Below are 22,103 nucleotides of genomic sequence, written 5' to 3' on the forward strand. Positions count from 1 at the left end.
TAACTGTGTCTCAGAACAAAGCTCAAAAATATATATATAGGAACATAAAAATATCCAGTATCCAACTAGGCAAAAATTTTAAATGTCTGACATCCAATCAGATATTGCCGAGCAAACAAAGAAGCAGAAAAATACTTCCCATATTGAGGAGAAAAAAATCAACTTACCAAAATCAACTGAAAACAGATACAGATGGTAGAATTAGCAGACAAGAACATTAAAACAGTTATAACTGCACCCCATATGTTCAAAAAGCTAAAGGAAAGATTGAACATGTTAAGTAGAGACCTAGAAGATATAAAACAGACCCATATCAAACTTGTAGAGATGAAAACTATAATGCCTAAAATGAAAAATACTCTGGATGGATTAATAGTTATTTGACATTGTGAAAGAAAAGATTAGTGAACTTGAAGACACAGCAAGAGAAACTATACAAATTGAAACTCAAAGAGAAAAAAGTCTCTACAAGTGAACAGAACATCTATGAGCTGTGACACAACTTCAAGCAGACTAAAACTGTGTATGGCGTACCTAAGAGAGGACAGAGAGGGAAACAGGAAAAAAAATGTTTGAAGAAACAATGGCCAAAATTTTTCTAAACTCGATGGAAACCAAGTCCACAGGTCTAAGAAGCTCAAGAAACATCAAGCACAAGAGATTACATCATGGTACATCATAATCAAATTGCTCAAAACCAGTTAAAAAAAGAAAAACTTTAAAACAGCCAAAGGAAAAAATACACATTACATACAGAGGGATAAAGATAACCATGACAACAGATTTCTCAACAGAAACCATGTAAGGTAGAACATCTTTAAATTACTGAAAGGAAAGCAACTACCAACCTAGAATACTACATCCAGAGAAATATCTTTAAAATTTTTTTTAAATATATTTCAGACATGTAAAAAGCCGAAAGAGTTTAACATCAGTAGATTCACATTTAAAGAAATGTTAAAGGAAGCCTTACAGACTAAAAGAAAATGATTCCAGATGGAAATCTGGATCTACAAAAAGGAATGAAGAACATTAGAAATGCTAACAATATGGATAAATGTTATATTTCTCTTATCAATTAAATATCTCTAAATGCTAGTTCACTGTTTAAATAAAAATAATGATGTAGACTGTAGATTGTAACATATGCAGAACTAAAATATATGACAATAACAGAAATGTTAGAAAGAAAAACTGGTGGTATACTTTTACAAAGTTCTTGTACTCTATATGAAGTAGAATAACCACATAAAGACTCTGATATGTTGAAGATGGTAGTCTATAAAACCTGAAGCAACCAGTAAAATAAGAAACCAAAGAAATATAGCTGATAACCCACAAAGGGAAATACAACTGAATCATAAACAATACTCAGAACTAGAAGAGGGGAAAGATCAAGATGGTGGAATAGAATAATGTGCAGTTCACCTCCTCCCACAAATACATCAAAAATACATCTACATGTGGAAAAATTCTCACAGAATACCTACACAACAGTGGCAGAAGATCTATACATTCAGAGCTACAGGAAAGACCACCATGTAACTGGGTAGGATGAGAGAAAAAAAAAGGAATAGGGATGGCACCTGAGCCCCTGGGAGGGAGCTGTGAAAGAGGAAAGGTTCCTTTACCCCGGGAACCCCCTTTAACATCTGGGAGATCAGCCAGGACAGATAGGGAGCTTCAGAGGCTCAGAGAAAAGTGTAGCAGCTGGCTTGTGGCAGGCAGAAGCAGAGAGAGACCAGCACAGATGGTCCTGACCAACTTACTGCACTACCAAGCCCAAGATGCACATCTTCTGCTGGTGTGCATGGGGGTTGTGTGCTGAGAGTCAAGCTTCAGTGGACAGACCTGGGGAGAGGACTTGGGCTGGCTACCTGGAGACAGTCCCAAGGGGCTGAAGTGTGGCCCAGGCCTCAATTGAGGGTGTGCACAGGATGGAGCCCAGCCCACTACTGGAGCCCTGTTGTTAATGCACAGGAAGAAGGGGCGGAGCCCCACCACAGCAGCCTCATTCTCATTCTCGGTGTACTCACAGCAGGTGTGGCTCTGTCTCTAGGAGCTCTGGGAGTGTGCAAAGCACCTGTGGGCTACCCAAATGTGGAGGTGGGGCTCAAATCTGAGCTGTGTCTTGGTGGCTTTGGAGGATTTACGTGCTGGTGTCTCTGTAAGCTCAGTGCCCTCAGGATATCCGAGTGAATTACTGGTACTCCTGTGGCTGGGCAGGCCTGGCATTAGCAGCTACAGGCTTTGCAGATATGTGCACGTAGAGGCGTGGCTGGGGTCTGGGCTGACCCTGTAGCTCCCACGATGGGGCAAGGTGCATGAATACACGCAACTATGGCAGGTCCTGATACCTAACTTCAGCGGATCTGTGCCAATGGATCTGTGATGGTGGCTTTGTGAGCACAGTGCCTGAGGGACATCTGGGCTGATGGCCTGTATTCCCATGGATGAGGTGGGGTCCAGGGCAGTGCCAACAACAGTGTACTTTGTGAGCACACACAGCTGGTGACTGGCAACACCACAGAACACACTTCCCAGTGGACAGCCTCTGCGGAGGAATACTCAGTAGCTCCTCTCCCACTGGAAGTGCTCCAGTCCTGTCTACCTCACACCACAGCTCAGAAGCGGATCTGGGAGCTTCTACTCCAACAAGTGGGGAGCAGACCCTGCCCCAGACAGGGCTGTGACAACCACAGAGCAAAGAGGAGACCCAACTCAATATCCAGTGCAGTCTCCGGTTACCACAACACCAATGACACCCCCTATCAAGGGGATAATGGCCAGCACACACTGAGGAAAGATGTGGCAGGCATCCATTCTAAAAACAGCCCTCACACCAAAAATATTGGGTTGGCCAAAAAGTTTACTTGGTTGTGAGTAAAAATGACACATTTTTCATTTTCATCAAGAGCTTTATTGAACAACGTATTCATTAACCAAATGAACTTTTTGGCCAACCCAATATTAGACTCATGAAGGCTACAGCGGGGTGCTCCCACATAAAAATAGCCCTTCAAGACCACAGCAGATAACTATTTCTCCTAAATTCATAGATTCAGAGAAGTAGAAGTAAAGTGAAGAAGCAGAGGATCCACTTCCAATTAAAAGAACAAGAGAAATCCCCTGAAAGAACAAAGAATGAAACAGACCTTTCCAGTCTACCAGATCCCAAGTTCAAAAAGGAGGCAATAGGGCTTCCCTGGTGGCGCAGTGGTTGAGAATCTGCCTGCCAATGCAGGGGACACGGGTTCGAGCCCTGGTCTGGGAAGATCCCACATACCGCGGAGCAACTAGGCCCGTGAGCCACAACTACTGAGCCTGTGCGTCTGGAGCCTGTGCTCCGCAACAAGAGAGGCCGCGATAGCGAGAGGCCCGTGCACCGCGATGAAGAGCGGCCCCCGCTTGCCACAACTAGAGAAAGCCCTCACACAGAAACGAAGACTCAACACACCCAAATATAAATAAATTAATTAATTAATTTTAAAAAAAGAGGCAATAAAAATACTGAAGGAATTAAGAAGGCTATAGATAGAAATGTAGATCACTGTAACAAGGAACTAGAAAATATAAAGAGGAGCCAACTAAATTAGAAAACACATTTGCTGAGACAAAATACGAGCTAAAGGCAATAAATAGCAAACTAAATAATGCAGAAGAACGAATAAGTGATCTGGAAGATAGAATAGTGGAAGTCATCCAATCAGAACAGCAAACAGAAAGACAAATTTTAAAAAATGAAAGCAATATATGAGACCAATGGGATAATATAAAGGAAGCCAATCTATGCATAATAGGGATCCCAGAAGCAGAAGAGAGAGAAAAGGGGATTGAAAATGTATTTGAAGAAATTATGGCTGAAAAGAAGGAAACAGATATCTAGATACAGGAAGCACAGAGGGTCCCAAACAAGATAAACTCAAACAGACCTACAGCAAGACATATTATAATAAAAACAGCAAAAGTTAGAGATAAAGAAAAGATTCTAAAAGCAGCAAGAAAAAAATGAAGAGTTAGTTACAAGGGAACCCGCAAAAGGCTATCACCTGATTTCTCTACAGAAATGTTGCAGGCCACAGGGAGTGGCAAGATGTATTCAAGTCCTGAAAGGGAAAAACCCGCAACCAAGGACGCTCTACCCAGGAAGATTATCATTTAGAATAGAAGGAGAGGGAAAGAATTTCTCAGACAAGCAAAAAGTAAAGGAATACAGCAATACTAAACCTATCCTAAAAGAAATATTGAAAGGTCTTCTCTAAATAGCAAAGAAGCAAGAATCTATAGGAAAGAGAAAACCACAATTGGAAAGTAAATAACTTAAATAAGCTAGTACATGGATTAAAAACATTTTTTTGAGAAAGTAATGATAACTACAAAGCACAGCAAAAGAATAAACATGAAGCTGTAGAAGAGGACATCAAAATCATAAAATGCAGGGGAGGGGAGTAAGAAAATGTAGATTTTTTTTCTTTAGAATGTGTTTGAGCCTATATGACTACCAGTTTAAAACAAGTAGATATAGTAATGGGTTAACATACTTGAAAAACAGGGTAACCACAAATCAAAAACATACAGTAGACTCGCAAAAACCAAAAAGAACACAAGAGTAAAACAAAAGAAAATCATCAAAACACAAAAGGAAAAACAAAAAGAAAAAGGAACAAAGAAGATATACAAAATCAACTGGAAAACAAGGTTTAAAATGGCATTAAATACATATATATCAATAATTATCTTAAAGGTCAGTGGACTAAATGCTCCAATCAAAAGACATAGAGTGGCAGGTTGGATAATAACACAAGAGCTTACAGTATGCTGCCTAAAAGAGATCCACTTTAGGGTGAAGGACACACATAGTGTGAAAGTGAGGGGATGAAAAAGACATTTCATGCAAACATAAATGCCAAGAAAGGAGGGGTAGCAATACTCATACCAGATAAAATAGACTTTAAAACAAAGCTCATGAAGAAAGACAAAGAAGGACATGATATAATCATAAAAGGATCAATAAAGAAGAGGATATTACACTCATTAACATGTGCACCCAACATAGGAGCACCTAAATATGTAAAGCAAATACTAACGCATAAACGTAGAAATTGACTGGAATACAATAATTGTAGGAGACTTTAACACCCCACTGACATGAATGGACAGATCCTCCAGACAGAAAGTCAATAAGGCAACAGAACTCCTAAGTGACACAATAGAATAGTTAGACTTAATTAATATTTTCAGGACATTACCTCCAAAAAAACAAAAACAAAAAACAGAACATAAATTATTTTCAAGTGCCCATGGAACATTCTCTAGGATATACCACATACTAGGACACAAAACAAGTCTCAACAAATTTAAGAGGACAGAAATTATTTCAAGCACTATTTCTGACCACAACAGCATAAAACTAGAAATCAACCACAGAGAGAGAAATGAGAAAAGAAATGATTACATGGAGATTAAACAACATGCTACTAAAAAACTAATGGGTCAGTGATGAAATCAAAGAGGAAATCAAAAACTACCCTGAGACAAACAACAATGAAAACACAACCATACAAAATCTATGGGATGCAGCAAAAGCAGTTCTTAGAGGGAAGTTCATAGTAATACAGGCCTTCCTCAAAAAACGAGAAAAATCTCAAACAACCTAACATACCACCTAAAAGAATTAGAAAAAGAAGAACAAACAAAACCTAAAGTCAGCAGAAAGAAGGAAATAATAAAGATCAGAGAGGAAATAAAATAGAGATTTAAAAAAATCAATAAAACCAAGAGCTGGTTCTTTGAAAGGGTAAACAAAATAAACAAACCTCTGGCCAGACTCACCAAGAAGAAAAGAGAGAGGACCCACATAAATAAAACAAGAAATGAAAGAGGAGAAATAACAACCGATACCACAGAAATACAAAAACTCATAAGAGAATACTATAAACAATTATATGCCAACAAATTGGACAACCTAGAAGAAATGGATAAGTTTCTAGAAACATACAGCCCACCAAAACTGAATCAAGAAGAAGGAGATAATTTGAACAGACTGATCACTAGAAGTGAAATAAAATCTGTAATAAGAAACAACTCCTTGCAAACAAAAGTCCAGGACCATATTGCTTCACTGAGGAATTCTGCCAAACATACAAAGAAGAACTTACACTGAGCCTTCTCAAACTCTTCCAAAAGACTGAAGAGGAGGGGACACTCCCAAAGACATTCTATGAAGCCATCATCACCCTGATACCAAAACCAGAAAAAGACACCAGCAAAAAAGAAAATTATAGGCCAATATCTTTGATGAATATAGATGCAAAAATTCTCAACAAAATATTAGCAAACCGAATCCAACAACATATAAAAAAGATCATGCACCACAATCAAGTTGGATTCATCTCAGGGTCACAAGGATGGTTCAACATACGCAAATCAATTACTGTGATACACCACATCAACAAAGAAAAGACAAAAATCACATGATCATCTCAATAGATGCAGAAAAAACATTTGATAAAATTCAACATCCATTCATGATAAAAACTCTTACCAAAGTGGGTATAGAGGGAACATGTCGCAACATAATAAAAGCTATTTATGACAAACTTACAGCCAACATAATACTCAACGTGAAAAGTTGAAAGCCTTTCTGCTAAAATCTGGAACAAAAGAGGAATGCCCACTCTCACCACTTCTATTCAACACAGTATTGGAAGTCCTAGCCACAGCAATCAGACAAGAAAAAATAATTAAATAAAAGGTATCCAAGTTGGAAGGGAAAGGTAAAATTGACATTATATGCAGATGACATGACACTATATATAGAAAACCCTAAAGACTCCACACATAAACTACTAGAACTGATAAACGAATTCAGAAAGGTAGCAGGATACAAGATTGACATACAGAAATCTGTTGCATTTCTTTACACTACCAATGAAATATCAAAAAGGGAATGTAAAAAAAAAAATCCCTTTTAAAATTGGATCAAAATAAAATACTTAGGAATAAACCTGACCAAGAAGGTGAAACACTTACACACTGAGAACTATAAGACACTGATAAAGAAAACTAAAGATGATTTAAAGAAATGGAAAGATAACCGTGCTCTTGGATTGGAAGAATTAATATCGTTAAAATGGCCATATTACCCAAAGCAATCTACAGATTTAATGCGATCCCTATCAAATTACCCATGACATTTTTCACAGAACTAGAACAAATAATCCTAAAATTTGTATGGGACTATATAAAAGACCCATAATTGCCAAAGCAATCCTGAGGAAAAAGAACAAAGCTGAAGTCTGTCCCAGACTTCAGACAATACTACAAAGCTACGGTAATCAAAACAGCATGATACTGACACAAAAACAGACATATAGATCAATGGAACAGAACAGAGAGCCCGGAAATAAATCCACACACCTACAGCAATTAATCTTCAACAAAGGAGGCAAGAATACACAATAGAGAAAAGACAGTGTCTTCTGCAAGTGGTGCTGGGAAAGCTGGACAGCTCCATGTAAATCAATGAAGTTAGAACACCCCATCACACCATACACAAAAATAAACTCAAAATGGCGTAAAGACTTAAATATAAGGCAGAATACCATAAAACTCCAAGAAGAGAAAGTAGGCAAAACATTCTCTGACATAAATTGTAGCAATGTTTTCTTAGGTCAGTCTCCCAAGGCAACAGAAATAAAAGCTAAAATAAACAAATGGGATCTAATCAAACTTATAAGCTTTTGCACAGCAAATGAAACCATAAACAAAACAAAAAGACAACCAATGGACCAGGAGAAAACATTTGCAAACGATGCAACTGACAAGGGCTTAATTTCCAAGATATACAAACAGCTCATACAACTCAGTATCAGAAAAAAAAAACAAACACCTAATCAAAAATGGTCAGGAAAACCCAAATGGACATTTCTCCAAAGAAGACATACAGATGGTCAACAGGCCCACAAACAGATGCTCAACATCTATAATTATCAGAGAAATACAAGTCAAACAACCGTGAGGTATCACCTCACACTGGTCAGAATGGCCGTCCTTAAAAAGTCTACGAATAATAAATGCTGAAGATAGTGTGGAGAAAAGGGAACCCTCCTACACTGTTGGTGGGAATATAAATTGGTGCAGCCACTATGGAAAACAGTATGGAGGTTCCTGAAAAAACTAAAAACAGAGTTACCATATGAGTCAGGAATCTCACTCCTGGGCATACATCTGGAGAAAACTCTAATTTGAAAAGATACATACAACACCCCAATGTTCATAGCAACACTATACAATAGCCAAGACATGGAAGCAACCTAAATTTCCACCAAGAGATGAATGGATAAAGAAGATGTGGTACATATATACAATGGAATACTACTCAGCCATAAAAAAGAATGAGATAATGCCATTTGCAGCAATGTGGATGGACCTAGAGATTATCATATTAAGTGAAGTAAATCAGATAAAGACAAATACCATACGATATCACTTATATGTGGACTCTAAAATATGATACAAATGAACTTATTTACAAAACAGAAACAGACTCAGAGACATAGAAAACAAACTTATGGTTACCAAAGGGGAAAGGGGAGGAGGGATAAATTAGGAGTTTGGGATTAGCAAATACACACTACTATATATTAAAATAGATAAACAACAAGATCCTACTGTATAGCACAGGGAACTATATATATTCAGTGTCTTGTAATAACCTATAATGAAAAAGAATATGAAAAAGAATACACATATATATATATATATATATATATATATATAGCTGAGTCACTTTGTTGTACACCAGAAACTAACACAACATTGTATATCAACTATACTTAAATTAAAAAAAAACGTAATAGAAAAAAACCCCTCAGAACTAATGTATTAGTTCACCAGGGCTGCCATAACAAAGTACCACAGATTTGGTGGCTTAAACAACAGAAATTTACTTTTTCACAATTCTGAATGCTATAATTCTGAGACCAAGGTGTTGGCAATGTTGGTTTCTTCTGAGGTTTCTCTCCTCGGCTTGTAGATGGCAGTCTTCTCTCTGTGTCTTCACAAGGTCTTCCTTTTTTCAAATCTGTGTCCTAATAGCCTTTTCTTATAAGGACATTAGTCATATTGGATTAAGACTGGTCCTAAGGACCTCATTTTAACTTAATTACCTCTTTAAAGACTCTGTCTCCAAATATAGTCTGAAGTACTGGGGGTTAAGACTTCACCATAGAATTTGTGGGGACCCAATGCAGCCATAACAATTAGGAATGAAAGAGGTAACATCACACAGTTTCTGAAGATATTAAAAGAAAAATAAGGTAATATTATGGTCGGTCTTATGCCAAAAAAATTTGGAAACTTAGATGAAATGGCAGATTCTTTGGAAAAATATTGGTTGGCCAAAAAGTTCCTTCGGTTTTTAAGTAAAAATAAAAGACACATTTTTCATTTTCACCAACAATTTTATTGAACAACATATTCACCCTTTTGTTCCACTACCTTCTGCCATATTTCAGGCAACTTCATAATTCCATCTTACCAAAACTTTTAATCTTTTTGAGCAAAGAACTGTTCCAGGTGCCTTTTACAGTCTTCCAGGGAATTGAAATTTTTTCCATTAACAGAATTTTGTAAAGACCGAAATAAATAGAAATCCGAAGGTGCAATGTCTGGTGAATATGGTGGATGAATCAGAACTTCCCAGCCAAGCTGTAACAGTTTTTTCCTGGTCACCAAAAAATATGTGGTCTTGCGTTATCCTGATGGAAGATTATGCATTTTCTGTTGACTAATTCCAGACGCTTTTCGTCGAGTGCTGCTTTCAGTTGGTCTAATTGGGACCAGTACTTGTTGGAATTAATCGTTTAGTTTTCCGGAAGGCGCTCACAATAGAGGACTCCCTTTCAATCCCACCGTATACACAACATCACCTTCTTTGGATGAAGACTGGCCTTTGGTGTGGTTGGTGGTAGTTCATTTCACTTGTCCCATGATCTCTTCTGTTCCACATTATTGTACAATATCCACTTTTCATCGCCCATCATAATTTGTCTTAAAAGTGTAACGTTTTCGTTACATTTAAGTAGAGAATTGCATCGGAAATATAGTAAAGAAGGGTTTTTTCGCTTAACTTATGTGGAACCCAAACATCAAAGCGATTCACATAACCAAGCTGGTGCAAATGATTTTCAGCGCTTGATTTGGATATTTTGAGTATGTCAGCTATCTCCCGCGTAGTATAACATTGATTGTTCTCAATTAATGTCTCGATTTGATCGCTATCAACTTCAACTCGTCTACCCGGGCATGGAGCATCGTCCAGCGAGAAATCTCCAGCATGAAACTTTTGCAAACCACTTTTGACATGTTCAATCAGTCAAGCACCTTCTCCATACCCTGCACAAACTTTTTTTTTTTTTGCGTTTCGGTTGTGTTTTTACCTTTCTGGAAATAATAAAGCATAATATGCCAAAAATGTTGCTTTTTAAATTCCATCTTCAATATTAAAATGGCTACACAAACATCCACCAATTTTAATGTTTTTTTTTTTTTAGTGCATGCTGATATGACAGCTGTCACAATACATTCTAACAAAATTGTTTCAAATGAAGTTAAAGACAACTAAGCTCTACTAAAGCCATGTTCCCAAAAAAACCAAACAAACTTTTGGCCGACCCAATACAACCTACCAAAGGTCATTCAAGAAGTAACAGATAATCTGAATATCCTGTCTAATAAAGAAATTGAACCTGCAGATAAAAACTCCTGGCCTAGATGGCTTCACTGGTGAAGCCTATCAAATATTTAAAGAAGTAATATTAACTCTACACAAACTCTTACAGACTTTTGAAGAAGGAATATGTCTAAACTCATTTCATGAGATCAGCATTACCCTGATACCAAAACCAAGAAAAGACAAGAAAAAAAGAATTACCAACTAATATCCCTCAAGAACACAGATATAAAAAGTCTAAACAAAATTTTAGATAACTCAATCAAAAATATATAAAAAAGAAAAACATAAAGAATAAGGCAAGACTGTTCATTCTTATCTCTTCTATTAAACAGTGTACTGGAGGTTCTAGCCAATGCAAATAGGCGAGATTAAAACAAAGACATCCGGGTTGGAAAGAATTAAGAAAAATGTCTTTATTCACAGACAACATGATCTTCTATATAGAAAATCTGATGGAATTGACAAAAAAAGCTACTATAATTAATAACTGAGCTTAGCAAAGTCACAGGATAGAAGATCAATATACAAAAACCTACTGAATATTTATTCAATGGCAACAATCAGAAATTAAACTTGAAAAACATTATCATAACAATGGCATCAAAAATATGAAGTTGTTAGGGATAAATCTGACAAAAGAAGTGCAATATATGTACAATGAAAGCTATAAACTTTGATGAGAGAAATTAAAGGAGGCCTAAATTAAATGAAGAGATATATAATGTCCAGGGGTCAGAAGATCCTTATTGTTAAGAGGTCAGCTCCCTGCAAAGTGATCTATAGATTTAACACAATCCCAACCAAAATCCCAGGAGGCATTTTTATAGAAATTAACAAAATGATCCTAAAATCCATATGAAAATGCAAAGGACCTAGAATAGCCAAAACAACTTCAGAAAAGAAGGACTAACAGTACCTGATATCAAGACTTAGAAAGCTACAGTTATCAGGGAACTAAGGCCCTAAGTCAAATAGCCAGGAAGAACCTGAAACCAGGCAATAGCCATTTGAGTGAGCTTGGAAATAAAACTTCTACGGCCTGACAAAACCATGTGAATGAGCTTGAAAGTAGATGAGCCCTGAGAGAAGCCTTGAGATGACTGCAGCCCAGACCAACACCTTGTCTGCAGCCTTGTGAGAGACCCTAAGCCAGAAGATCTGCTTAAGTCTTGCCTAGATTCCTGACTCACGGAAACTGTGAGATAATAAATGTTTGTTGTTTTAGGCCTGTAACTTTTGGGGTAATTTGTTATGCACCAATAGATAATTAATATATGCAGCTATCTTATCCTCTAATGAAGGAGATCACCATCAACTCTCAGCAAGTCCCAGCTAAGCAATTTGGTTTTACAGTAGGTCCAGAGACTCTGGGTTGTGACATAAGTTGATTAGAGATAATTCTAGAGTCATATAATCATAGAACATTAGAGACAGATGGGGCCTTAAAGGATACTGAATCCAGCCTTTTAATCTGACAGATGAAAAACAGAGGTAAATAGATTTGCCCAAAATGACCAAGGTAGTAAATGCACATTGGAGGACCTGAGCATAACCCAGGTCTTCTGATGCTGGGACAAGGATAGCATCATGCCATACATATTATTTTATGAAGTTTATTTTGAAAATTATTGGTGGGGAGTTCCTGTGGCTTGAGAAAAGCATGTTAAACAATTATTAATTATTAATAATAAAGCAATAAAAGTGCATATGATATTTTATACTGAGATACTCATTATTAATTGTGTTAATGATAGACAGGTATGGTCTAATATGTCTAAAAATTAATTTTTACCTGACTTTATTCTGAAATTTAGTTTTACATTTTAATGAGTATGTGTGATTAAGTAAAGATTAACATTCCATTAAAAAGAAATACTGGATCACAGCCTTTCTGTCTCTTCCTATTATACTCTACTTGGCGTGTATTTTAGGGTTCTCATTAATAACGCTTATTACTGTCAACAAAAAACTAGCTTAAACTTACCAAAATAACAAAAAAGGAAAAAAATGGAAGATAAACTGTGATCTGAATTATGAAGATAAAGCTTTTGAAAGGCTCTGTATAAGAACTACACATCATGCCATGGATTAAACTTAAAAGGTTCCCTGAAACTTTATAAGATTGTTCAGTAGCTAGTAGTATACTAGCTAGTACTATACTATCTCCCACATCTGAACCTTGAGTGTCCTTTATGTTAGGAACCAACTGCTTTGGTGTGCCATTCCATGTCTTTCTTTTTAAAATGGACTATTTTCAGCAAATCAGCAAAGTCCCCAAAATGTCTCTTCCTTATGTAGTTTCAATTTTAAGTGCATTCATTCACCAAATATTGATTGAGCTTGCACTTATTTGATGTTAAGTGTTGAACTAGGCCCTAAGAATACAAGGATGAGCAAGGTAAGGACTCTACACTAGAGAATCTTCAAGTCCAGGTAGATAAATAAACAGGGAATACTCTACAGTGTGTGGTGTTATGCTGTGGAGAGGCATCAAGTGAGATGAAAAACAAAAACAGGAACATCCTACTAAGCACTAGGGGGTGACAGGTAGGGTCAGAAAAGATGTCCAAAGGAATCCGTGTCTACCCTAATACTTGCAGGATAAGTAGGAATTAGCCTGGTCATTATGGAGTAGGCAATACAATATAATTATTAAGAGTAAAGACTCTGGAGACAGATAATTTTGGTTCTTGGCTATAGCTGCTGTTTGTATTTAGGGAGTTATTTAATCTCTCTGTGCTTCATTTGGAGGAATCAAGAGAGAATTTATACAAGTTATTACCACTACATGATCTACCTGCATCTATGACTGTATACTCTACTTTTCTGCTATTACTCCTGATGAACTTTCCATGCTCTTGTCAAAGGCCAATTCTTCCACAAGTGTACTAGATCCTGTCCCATCTTGCTTTCTCAAGGTCTTTCTCCTGCATCATTAATGCTTCCTTTTTGACTGGAACTTTCTCATCACTATTACAAAACTTGGTTACTTCTACTGTCTTTAAAACAAAACATAATAAAATTCCTCTCTTGACTCCACTTTCCCATGCAGGTACTGCCTCAACACTCCTTACTTTTACAGATAAACTCCGCATAAGCATTATCTATACTTATTCTCTCCAAATTCTCTCTTGCTATTCTTTTTTTTTTAATCAGGCTTTTGTTCCTAACACTCTGCAGAACTATTTTTGTCAGGATTGGTGACTTCCTGTTCTTAAAAAAAAGAATTAATTCTTCATCCTTATTTGACATGGTTGATCACTTCTTCCTCCTTGACACTTTTTCTTTTTTCTCCCACTTTTCTGGCTGTTCCTTTTTTGTCTTCATTGTCTCTAAACCCTGTTATAGCCTAGGGGTCAGTCTTGGAACTTCTCATTTTCTTTCTTTTTTTTCTTTATAATTCTTTTCTTTTTTTTTTACTGGAGTATAGCTGATTTACAATGTTGTGTTAGTTTCAGGTGTACAGCAAAGTGAATCAGTTATACATATATATATCCATTCTTTTATAGATTCTTTTCTCATACAGGTTATTACAGAATATTGAGTAGAGTTCTCTATGCTATACAGTAGGTCCTTGTTGGTTATCTATTTTATATATAGTAGTGTGTATATGTTAATCCCAAACTCTTAATTTATCCCTCCCCCCTCCCCTTTCACCTTTGGTAACCATAAGTTTGTTTTTTACATCTGTGACACTACTTCTGTTTTGTAAATAAGTTCATTTGTACCATCTTTTTAGATTCCACATATAAGCGATATCATATGATATTTGTCTTTCTCTGACTTACTTCATTTAGTATCATAATCTCTAGGTCTATCCATGTTGCTGGAAATGGCATTATTTCATTCTTTTTTATGGCTGAGTAATATTCCATTGTATATATGTACCACATCTTCTTTATCCATTTCTCTATTGTTGGACACTTAGGATGCTTCCATGTCTTGGCTATTGTAAAGTGTGCTGCAATGAACATTGGGGTACATGTATATTTTGAATTATGGCTTTCTCCAGATATATGTCCAAGAGTGGGACTGCTGAATCATATGGTATGAACTTCTCATTTTCTATTTACACACATTCCCTGATCTCATCCTGTCTCCTGGCTTTTCAATACCATTTATTTGCTGTCAACTTCCACATTTTATCTCCAGCCCAAATTTTTCCACCAAATTCTTAGCTTATAAACAACTTAATACCTCTACTTGGATATCTAATAGGTATCTCAAACTTCATTTTCAAACTTGATCTCATTTTCCCCCCAAATGTGCTCCTTCCAGTCTTGCCCCTCTCAGTCAATGGCAACTGCACTTTTCCAGGTGAGGCCCAAAAGTTTAACAGTCATCACTGACTGCTCTCTTTCTCTCACATTGCACATCCAATCTGCCAGCAAATCTCATTGGCTCTACTTTTACAAGAGATCCAGAATGCAACTACTTCTTTCCACTCCCACTGTTACTCTGGTCCAAGCCACAATTAGTCCTTGCCTGAGTTATTACAAGAGCATACTGTCTCCAAGTTTTCTTTATGACCCCACTCAGTCTCTTTGCAATGCAGCAGCCAGACTGATCCTGTTAAATATAATTCAGAGCATACAACTACTCTTTTCAAAACCTTCCAGTGGCTTCCAATCTCAGAGTAAAAGCCAGAGTGCTTCCAATGGCCTATAAGGCCTACAAGGTTGAGCATCCTGTTACTTTTCTAACCTCATCTATTACTTTCCCTCTGGCTCTACTCCAGTCACGCTAGCTTCTGTGCTGTTCCTTAAAACCCTGAGCATGCTCCTGCTTCAGGGCTTTTGCACTAGCTCTCCAGGAATGCTCCTCTGCTACTTATCTTCATGACCAGCTCCTTCTTCTACCTTTATTCAAAAGTCATCTTCTCAGGGCTTCCCTGGTGGCACAGTGGTTAAGAATCTGCTGCCAATGCAGGGGACACAGGTTCGATCCCTGGTCGGGGAAGATCCCACATGCCATGGAGCAACTAAGCCCGTGCACCACAACTACTGAGCCTGTGCTCTAGAGCCCACGAGCCACAACTACTGAGCCCGCGTACCACAACTAATGAAGCCCACGCACCTAGAGCCCGTGCTCCATAACAAGAGAAGCCACCGCAATAAGCCCGCACACCACAACTAGAGAAAGCCTGTGTGCAGCAACGAAGACCCAACACAGCCAAAAATTAAAATAAATAAATTTATTAAAAATAAAAGTCATCTTCTCAACCAGGCCATTTCTTTATACTATTTAAAACTCTAAAACCCTCCCCAACACTTCCTGGTCCCTTTATCTGCTTTATTTTCTGTGGCCATTAACATACTATATAGTTATTTATCTGATTTATTATCTTTCTTCCACCCACTCTCCCACTACAGAATGTAAACTCCATAAATTCAGAGGTCCTCAATAGATGTTTATTAAATAAATGAATGAAAAGGGTGAACCATTTAATACATATCATGGCAGGAAATGCAGCCTGTGGGTACCTGTATTCTGCTACTAACAATTGACAAATACAGTATTCGTCTGGACCTGAAAATACTTTAGATTCACTTGGGGTTGACACTATTCACTTTACGTTTTTTTCTTTCCTTTCCTGTATACAGTGTTCTGTGTATTTATTTATATTTTACTTTACTTTTTCATGGTATGGAGTTCTTATTTTTTACATTTAATTGATATGCAACACTATAAAAATAATTTTTGTTTCAATGTTTGGTTGATACATTTGTTTTAAGGGTGTGCCCCATGGGAGGGTTATGCTGAATTATTAAGATCAGGACAGAGCCAAAAAGGCATTAGAATTTCATTTTAATTCTCTGAAAGTCTCAAAAGCTTAAAAATGAGTCACTACCTATTTGTTTATTTATAACTTAATTTATTTCTATAAACATTTTAATTCTATATTACTACTGGAAAAAATGATAAAATAGGTTCATTATAAGAAGGTGCAAGCATTATTTGAGAATTGCAAATGTCGCTTATAACATTGGAGAGTCTGTTAAAATAAAAAAGCTCAGGGACTTCCCGGGTGATCCAGTGGTAAAGAATCTGCCTTCCAATGCAGGGGGCATGGGTTCGATGCCTGGTAGGGGAACTAAGATCCCACACGCTGCGGGGCAACTAAGCCCGTGCGCCGCAACTACTGAGCTCACGTGCCTCAACGAGACAGCTTGTGTGCTGCAAACTACAGAGCCCATGCCCTGGAGCCTGCGTGCCACAACTAGAGAGAAGCCTGCGGGCCACAGTGAAGAGCCTGCGCGGCAATGAAAGATACTGCATGCCTCAACGAAGATCCCGCATGCTGCAACTAACACCCGACGCAGCCAAAAAAAATGAATTAAATAAATAAATATTTTAAAAAAAAGAAAGAAAGAAAGCTCAATTACTCCTGGACATTGCCAGTTTATATTCTGCATTTCTTCAAAAAGTCCCTGGTATCTACCCATTTTAATGTTCTTTTCTCATAGTTCTACTATTTTCATAGCTAATAAAGAAAAATGGAAAAGATATGCCCAGGGAAATATTTACACTCACATGCTGACATAAAAATAACTCAGTGCCTATAGCTACCATATGTTAGGTATAATGCTAAACCCACCAGGAAGCAAAGGGTCCACTGCTTACAGTGTGTAGCTGTATTACCCAGGCAGTTTATCTCATCCTTCTAGAACTTAGATTCCCTATCTATTAAATGGGTATAACTACAGTGTCTACCTCATAGGATTATTGTGATAATTAAAACAATGTAATGATTGTAAAGCAATGGCATAATACCAGGTATACAGGTAAACACTTGACAAATATTAAGTGATATATAAGATAGGTATTGGTATTTTAGTTAAGGTTCTTTTAGTTCCAAATAACAAGGGTTAACTCAAGCTAGATTTCAAGTATTTAATATATACTTACTGAGCACTTACTATGTGCCTTCCTATGTGCCAGGCACTAGGTTAAGAACTGGTAAGAAAAAAGGGGAAATTTGTAACACAGATGTGGGATGGCACTTAGAACCTGAAGGCAGACTTGCAGATGAACTTCATTCAGAAAGAAATGGAACTGGGAATTGGAAAGTTGCTGAAAACCTAGGAAATATTCTCTGCCTTGCTACATAGAGTTGACTCTTGAACAACACAGGGATTAGGGGCACTGACCCCCTCATAGTCAAAAATCCACCTATAACTTAACAGTTGGACTTCCATATCTGCAGTTCCACATCTGCAGATTCAACTAACCACGGATCGTGTAATACCATAGTACGAACTTACTGAAAAAAATCTGCGTTTAAGTGGGCCTGCTTCTAACCTGTGTTGTTCAAAACAAAAAACAAACACCTGTGTTGTTCAAGGGTTAACTGTACTTCTCTTTGCAGACTGGTTTCCATTTTCTTCTTAGCAGATAAAGAAGTTTTTTTTCTGCAACAAAGTTTAGATAGTGGATTGAAGATAGCCACCCATGTGCTACCAAGTTCATATGATACTATTCCAGCCTTATGGAAAGACTGCTACTATTTTCTCTTTCTTTCATTATTTTACCTTAATTCCAAAGTCCTGACAGGGATCAAGTGTCCATCCTTGTCTAAACATGGGGGCAGCTAATGGGGTCACTGTAAGTTGAACAAATATTCCAAATGGCATCTACAGCAAGTATTATCCACAATTTATAAAAGAGGAAACTAAGACTGAGAGGTATGAGTTACTTTCCCACGTTCATGTGGGTAGACTGCCAGAAACAGAATTCAAATCCTGAGGTTGTATAAGTGCAGGGCCAGCATATCAAAGTGAATGCCTTCTTCAATTCTCCATCTAAGAAGCTTTGCTTGCCTCACCCTAGTCTCAGCTCTGCTAATGCTTCACAGTTCTTTTCACTGTGTTCCCTTACTAAAATGTGGCACCTTCACAACTTTCAAAGAAATACAAAGTTTAAAAAAAGTTTCATGGATTCAGATTGTAAAAGTTTTTTCAAAGAACATGAAATAATGTTATGCTCTTATTGATTTTGTATATAAACTATTTGCCTTCCAGAAGACACTACTAAAAGCAGAAACTTACCTTCCCATTCTGTTGGGATATCCCCTACTTCATAGTCTATTTCTCTTTTATTTGCTGATTCTACAATTCTTTTCTCTCGAATTGTTTGTCCTGTAAGGCAAAAGTGATTATTACATTTTTAAATGAACCCATGACACAGTAGTTACTCACGAGATATTTTCTCTTTAGATATTACACACCTCCTCCTATGATAAGAGAATTAACAGGGAAAAGAATAGATTCCATTTAGAATTAGGTATATTAGAAAAAGCAGTTTCTAAACTACTTCAGAAATTTTAAATTTCCTACATAGTATGCAAAATTAATTTTGGTAGAATAAGTCTAGACTCTGTGTACAGAAAAAGAGAAACCAATTAATTTGCAGGCCAATAAAAAACATTTTAATAAACAACAGAATGTTTAACTCCTTCAAACTCTGCAGGTATATATACTAGAGGTGCCAGTGGCTGCTGCTACTGCCTAAGGGAATCAAATTCATGGCCCCACTATGGAAAATAATATGGAGGTTCCTTAAAAAACTAAAAACAGAGTTATCATATGACCCAGCAATCCCACTCCTGGGCATATATCCAAATTAGAGAAAACTCTAATTTGAAAAGATACATATACTACAATGTTCATAGCAGCATTATTTACAATAGCCAAATATGGAAGTAACCTAAGCGTCCATCAACAGATGAATGGATAAAGGGGATGTGGTATATATATACACTATGGAATATTACTTGGCCACAAAAAAGAATGAAATATTGCCTTTTGCAGCAACTATGGACCTAGAGGTTATCATACTAAGTGAAGTAAGTCAGAAAGAGAAGGACAAATACCACATGATATCACTAATTTGTGGAATCTAAAAACTAATACAAATGAACTTATTTTCAAAACAGAAAGACTCACAGACATAGAAAACAAACTTATGGTTACCAAAGGGGAAAGGGAGGAAAAGGAAGGATTAATTAGGAATATGGGATTAATAGGTACAAACTACTATACATAAAATAGATAAGCAACAAGGATTTACTGTATAGCACAGGGAACTATATTCAATATCTTATGATAAGCTATAATGGAAAACAATCTGAAAAGTATATATATATATATACATATATATATATATAAAACTGAAACACTTTGCCATACACCGGAAACTAATAAAATATTGTAAAACAACTATATGTCAATTAGAAAAAAAAGCCTTGATTATATCCTTTCAAAGCAGCAGCAGCTTTGTCAAAATGGTGATTTCAAAACATATTACTTTGTCATTGAAACTTTGATCCTGAGGAAACCAGGTAAGTTTCTACTTCCCAACAGTTAACAGATGTGCTTGCCTACTCCAGGGAATGCAGGCTAAAACAGAGAAGGTATTGGTAGGTAATGATGAGAGGAGAAGTATGGCTTAACAATGGTCAGACCAGTCAGGGAGAGAAATCTGGGCCTTGCAAAATACCACTTTCTCTTCCCACTCTTAGGCCAACCTTACACTATGCCAAATAGACTGGGTCACATAATTCTAGAAATTGACTTTGTTGCCTGCAAATCTCTCTCTTAAACTACCTGAAATTCTACATTAAAAAATTCGTTCAGGACTTCCCTGCTAGTCCAGTGATTAAGACTCTGCGCTCCCAATGCAGGGGGCATGGGTTCCATCCCTGGTCGTGGAACTAAGATCTCGAATGCCACAAGGAAGGTGTGGCAAAAAAAAAAAAAAAAAAAAAAAATCCTTCAATTGCAGACAAAGAAATTTCTAGGAGTGACTGTGCAGGAGAAAGGGAGTCACAAAAGGTAGCCTAAGAATACTGAGTGGCTAGTTTTATTTCCTCTGCCTTAGTAATAGTAAGTGAAAGGCTAGGATTTCCTAGACAAGCCATTAATGGCTAATAACTCTGAGATGAGCTCAGGGAATCTCTGCATTTTATTATGGACTCATTTAACTGGGCTGATTTAATCCTAATACAGAGGTTCTCCAAGTTTTATAAAGAGGAGTTACCTTTTGCTTATCTTATCCAATAAATACACAGTAGGACAAGGGATTAGTAGTAAAGTCCCCAGGTTGAAGGGACAAGAATTAGGGTAAAAGGAGCCTCTAACAATGACAGCTGCATTACTCTCACAGCAGAGGCTCAACATATATACATATATTTTTACTAAAATGCTATTTATATCCACATATATAAACACATCATAATAACAAGAGTTACCATAAATTTAGCATAGACTAAATTTACTAAAGTATGTTTACATGACAATTTTCAAAATGTTTGAAAGAGTCAAAATATCTGTGTCTTCATATATTCCTTACCTAAATACCAGGATGTAAGTATATCTTTTTAGCAATAACAAGTACAGAAAAGAAAATTATCGTCTAAAATACGAAATGCTAACAGATGGCCTTCTGAAAGTACATGTGTGTTCTATAAGCTTTTAAGTGTATGTCAATGAAATTTAGTGCATAGGGAGAGAACAGAGAGGTCTACCATTCCAGCAGCACCACTAAATGCATATATAAGTAAGTATATCTATATGTCTGTGACATAAAAATTAACTTTTTATTCCTACCCTCAAGTTTATAAACTTCATTTAAGGTATCCTAAGAGTTTTAAGAATCAAAATTCATACCTATTTGTGTGTATATGGAAAGACAGGAAGAGTAATTCATGAGTTAGTCACAGATAATAGCTGGAAAAAAACCTTTGTTTACAAATAGATGACATCAAAGGTTTATGAAATGCATGTACACATCTTTAGCAATATAAAATAAGGCCATTAATTTATTGAATAAACTCTTGGTAATCAGATATGGGCTTTTCCCTCCAAATAAATTGTTTTAAGACTACTCCATTCTGTACAATTTTTATGAATTGGGAATAAAACTTATGCCTCCCACTGAGTAAGAAATTATGCACAAATTGTACACTTGCTCATTCTAATATGCTTTCACACAAGAGTTGTAAAGACAATCCTACTTCTCATAGCAAAAAAAATTGCCATCTAGTAAATGAAGCAAATTTAAGTACTTAACTCAAGTGTCAAAATTTTAGGGTCTAATTTACATTTAAAAATTAACTTAGGGACTTCCCTGGTGGAGGAGTGGTTAAGAATCCGCCTGCCAATGCAGGGGACATGGGTTCGAGCCCTGGTCCGGGAAGATCCCACATGCCGCGGAGCAACTAAGTCCGTGTGCCACAACTACTGAGCCTGTGCTCTAGAGCCCGCAAGCCACAACTACTGAAGCTCGTAAGCCTAGAGCCTGTACTCCTCAACAAGAGAAGCCACAGCAAGGAGAAGCCCACGCACTGCAACGAAGAGTAGTCCCC

The 22,103-nt window shown here is 36.9% G+C and overlaps 1 protein-coding gene across 4 annotated transcripts in view; it reads right to left on the minus strand.

Annotated features, from left to right (window-relative positions):
• The window catches only part of NDUFAF2 (NADH:ubiquinone oxidoreductase complex assembly factor 2), a 183,477-nt gene that overhangs the window by 58,803 nt on the left and 102,571 nt on the right, over positions 1 to 22,103 (minus strand). For 2 of the 4 annotated variants that reach the window (XM_082457404.1, XM_082457402.1), the window contains exon 2: positions 18,787 to 18,876. The exons of the other annotated variants lie outside the window; for them this stretch is intronic. In XM_082457404.1, coding sequence (XP_082313530.1) covers positions 18,787 to 18,876 — 90 coding nt within the window. The remainder of the gene's footprint in view (positions 1 to 18,786; positions 18,877 to 22,103) is intronic. 4 annotated transcript variants of the gene reach the window in all.

Source organism: Balaenoptera physalus, assembly GCF_965194825.1.
Source record: "Balaenoptera physalus genome assembly, chromosome: 3".
In the NCBI taxonomy this organism is placed as follows: Eukaryota; Metazoa; Chordata; class Mammalia; order Artiodactyla; family Balaenopteridae; genus Balaenoptera; species Balaenoptera physalus.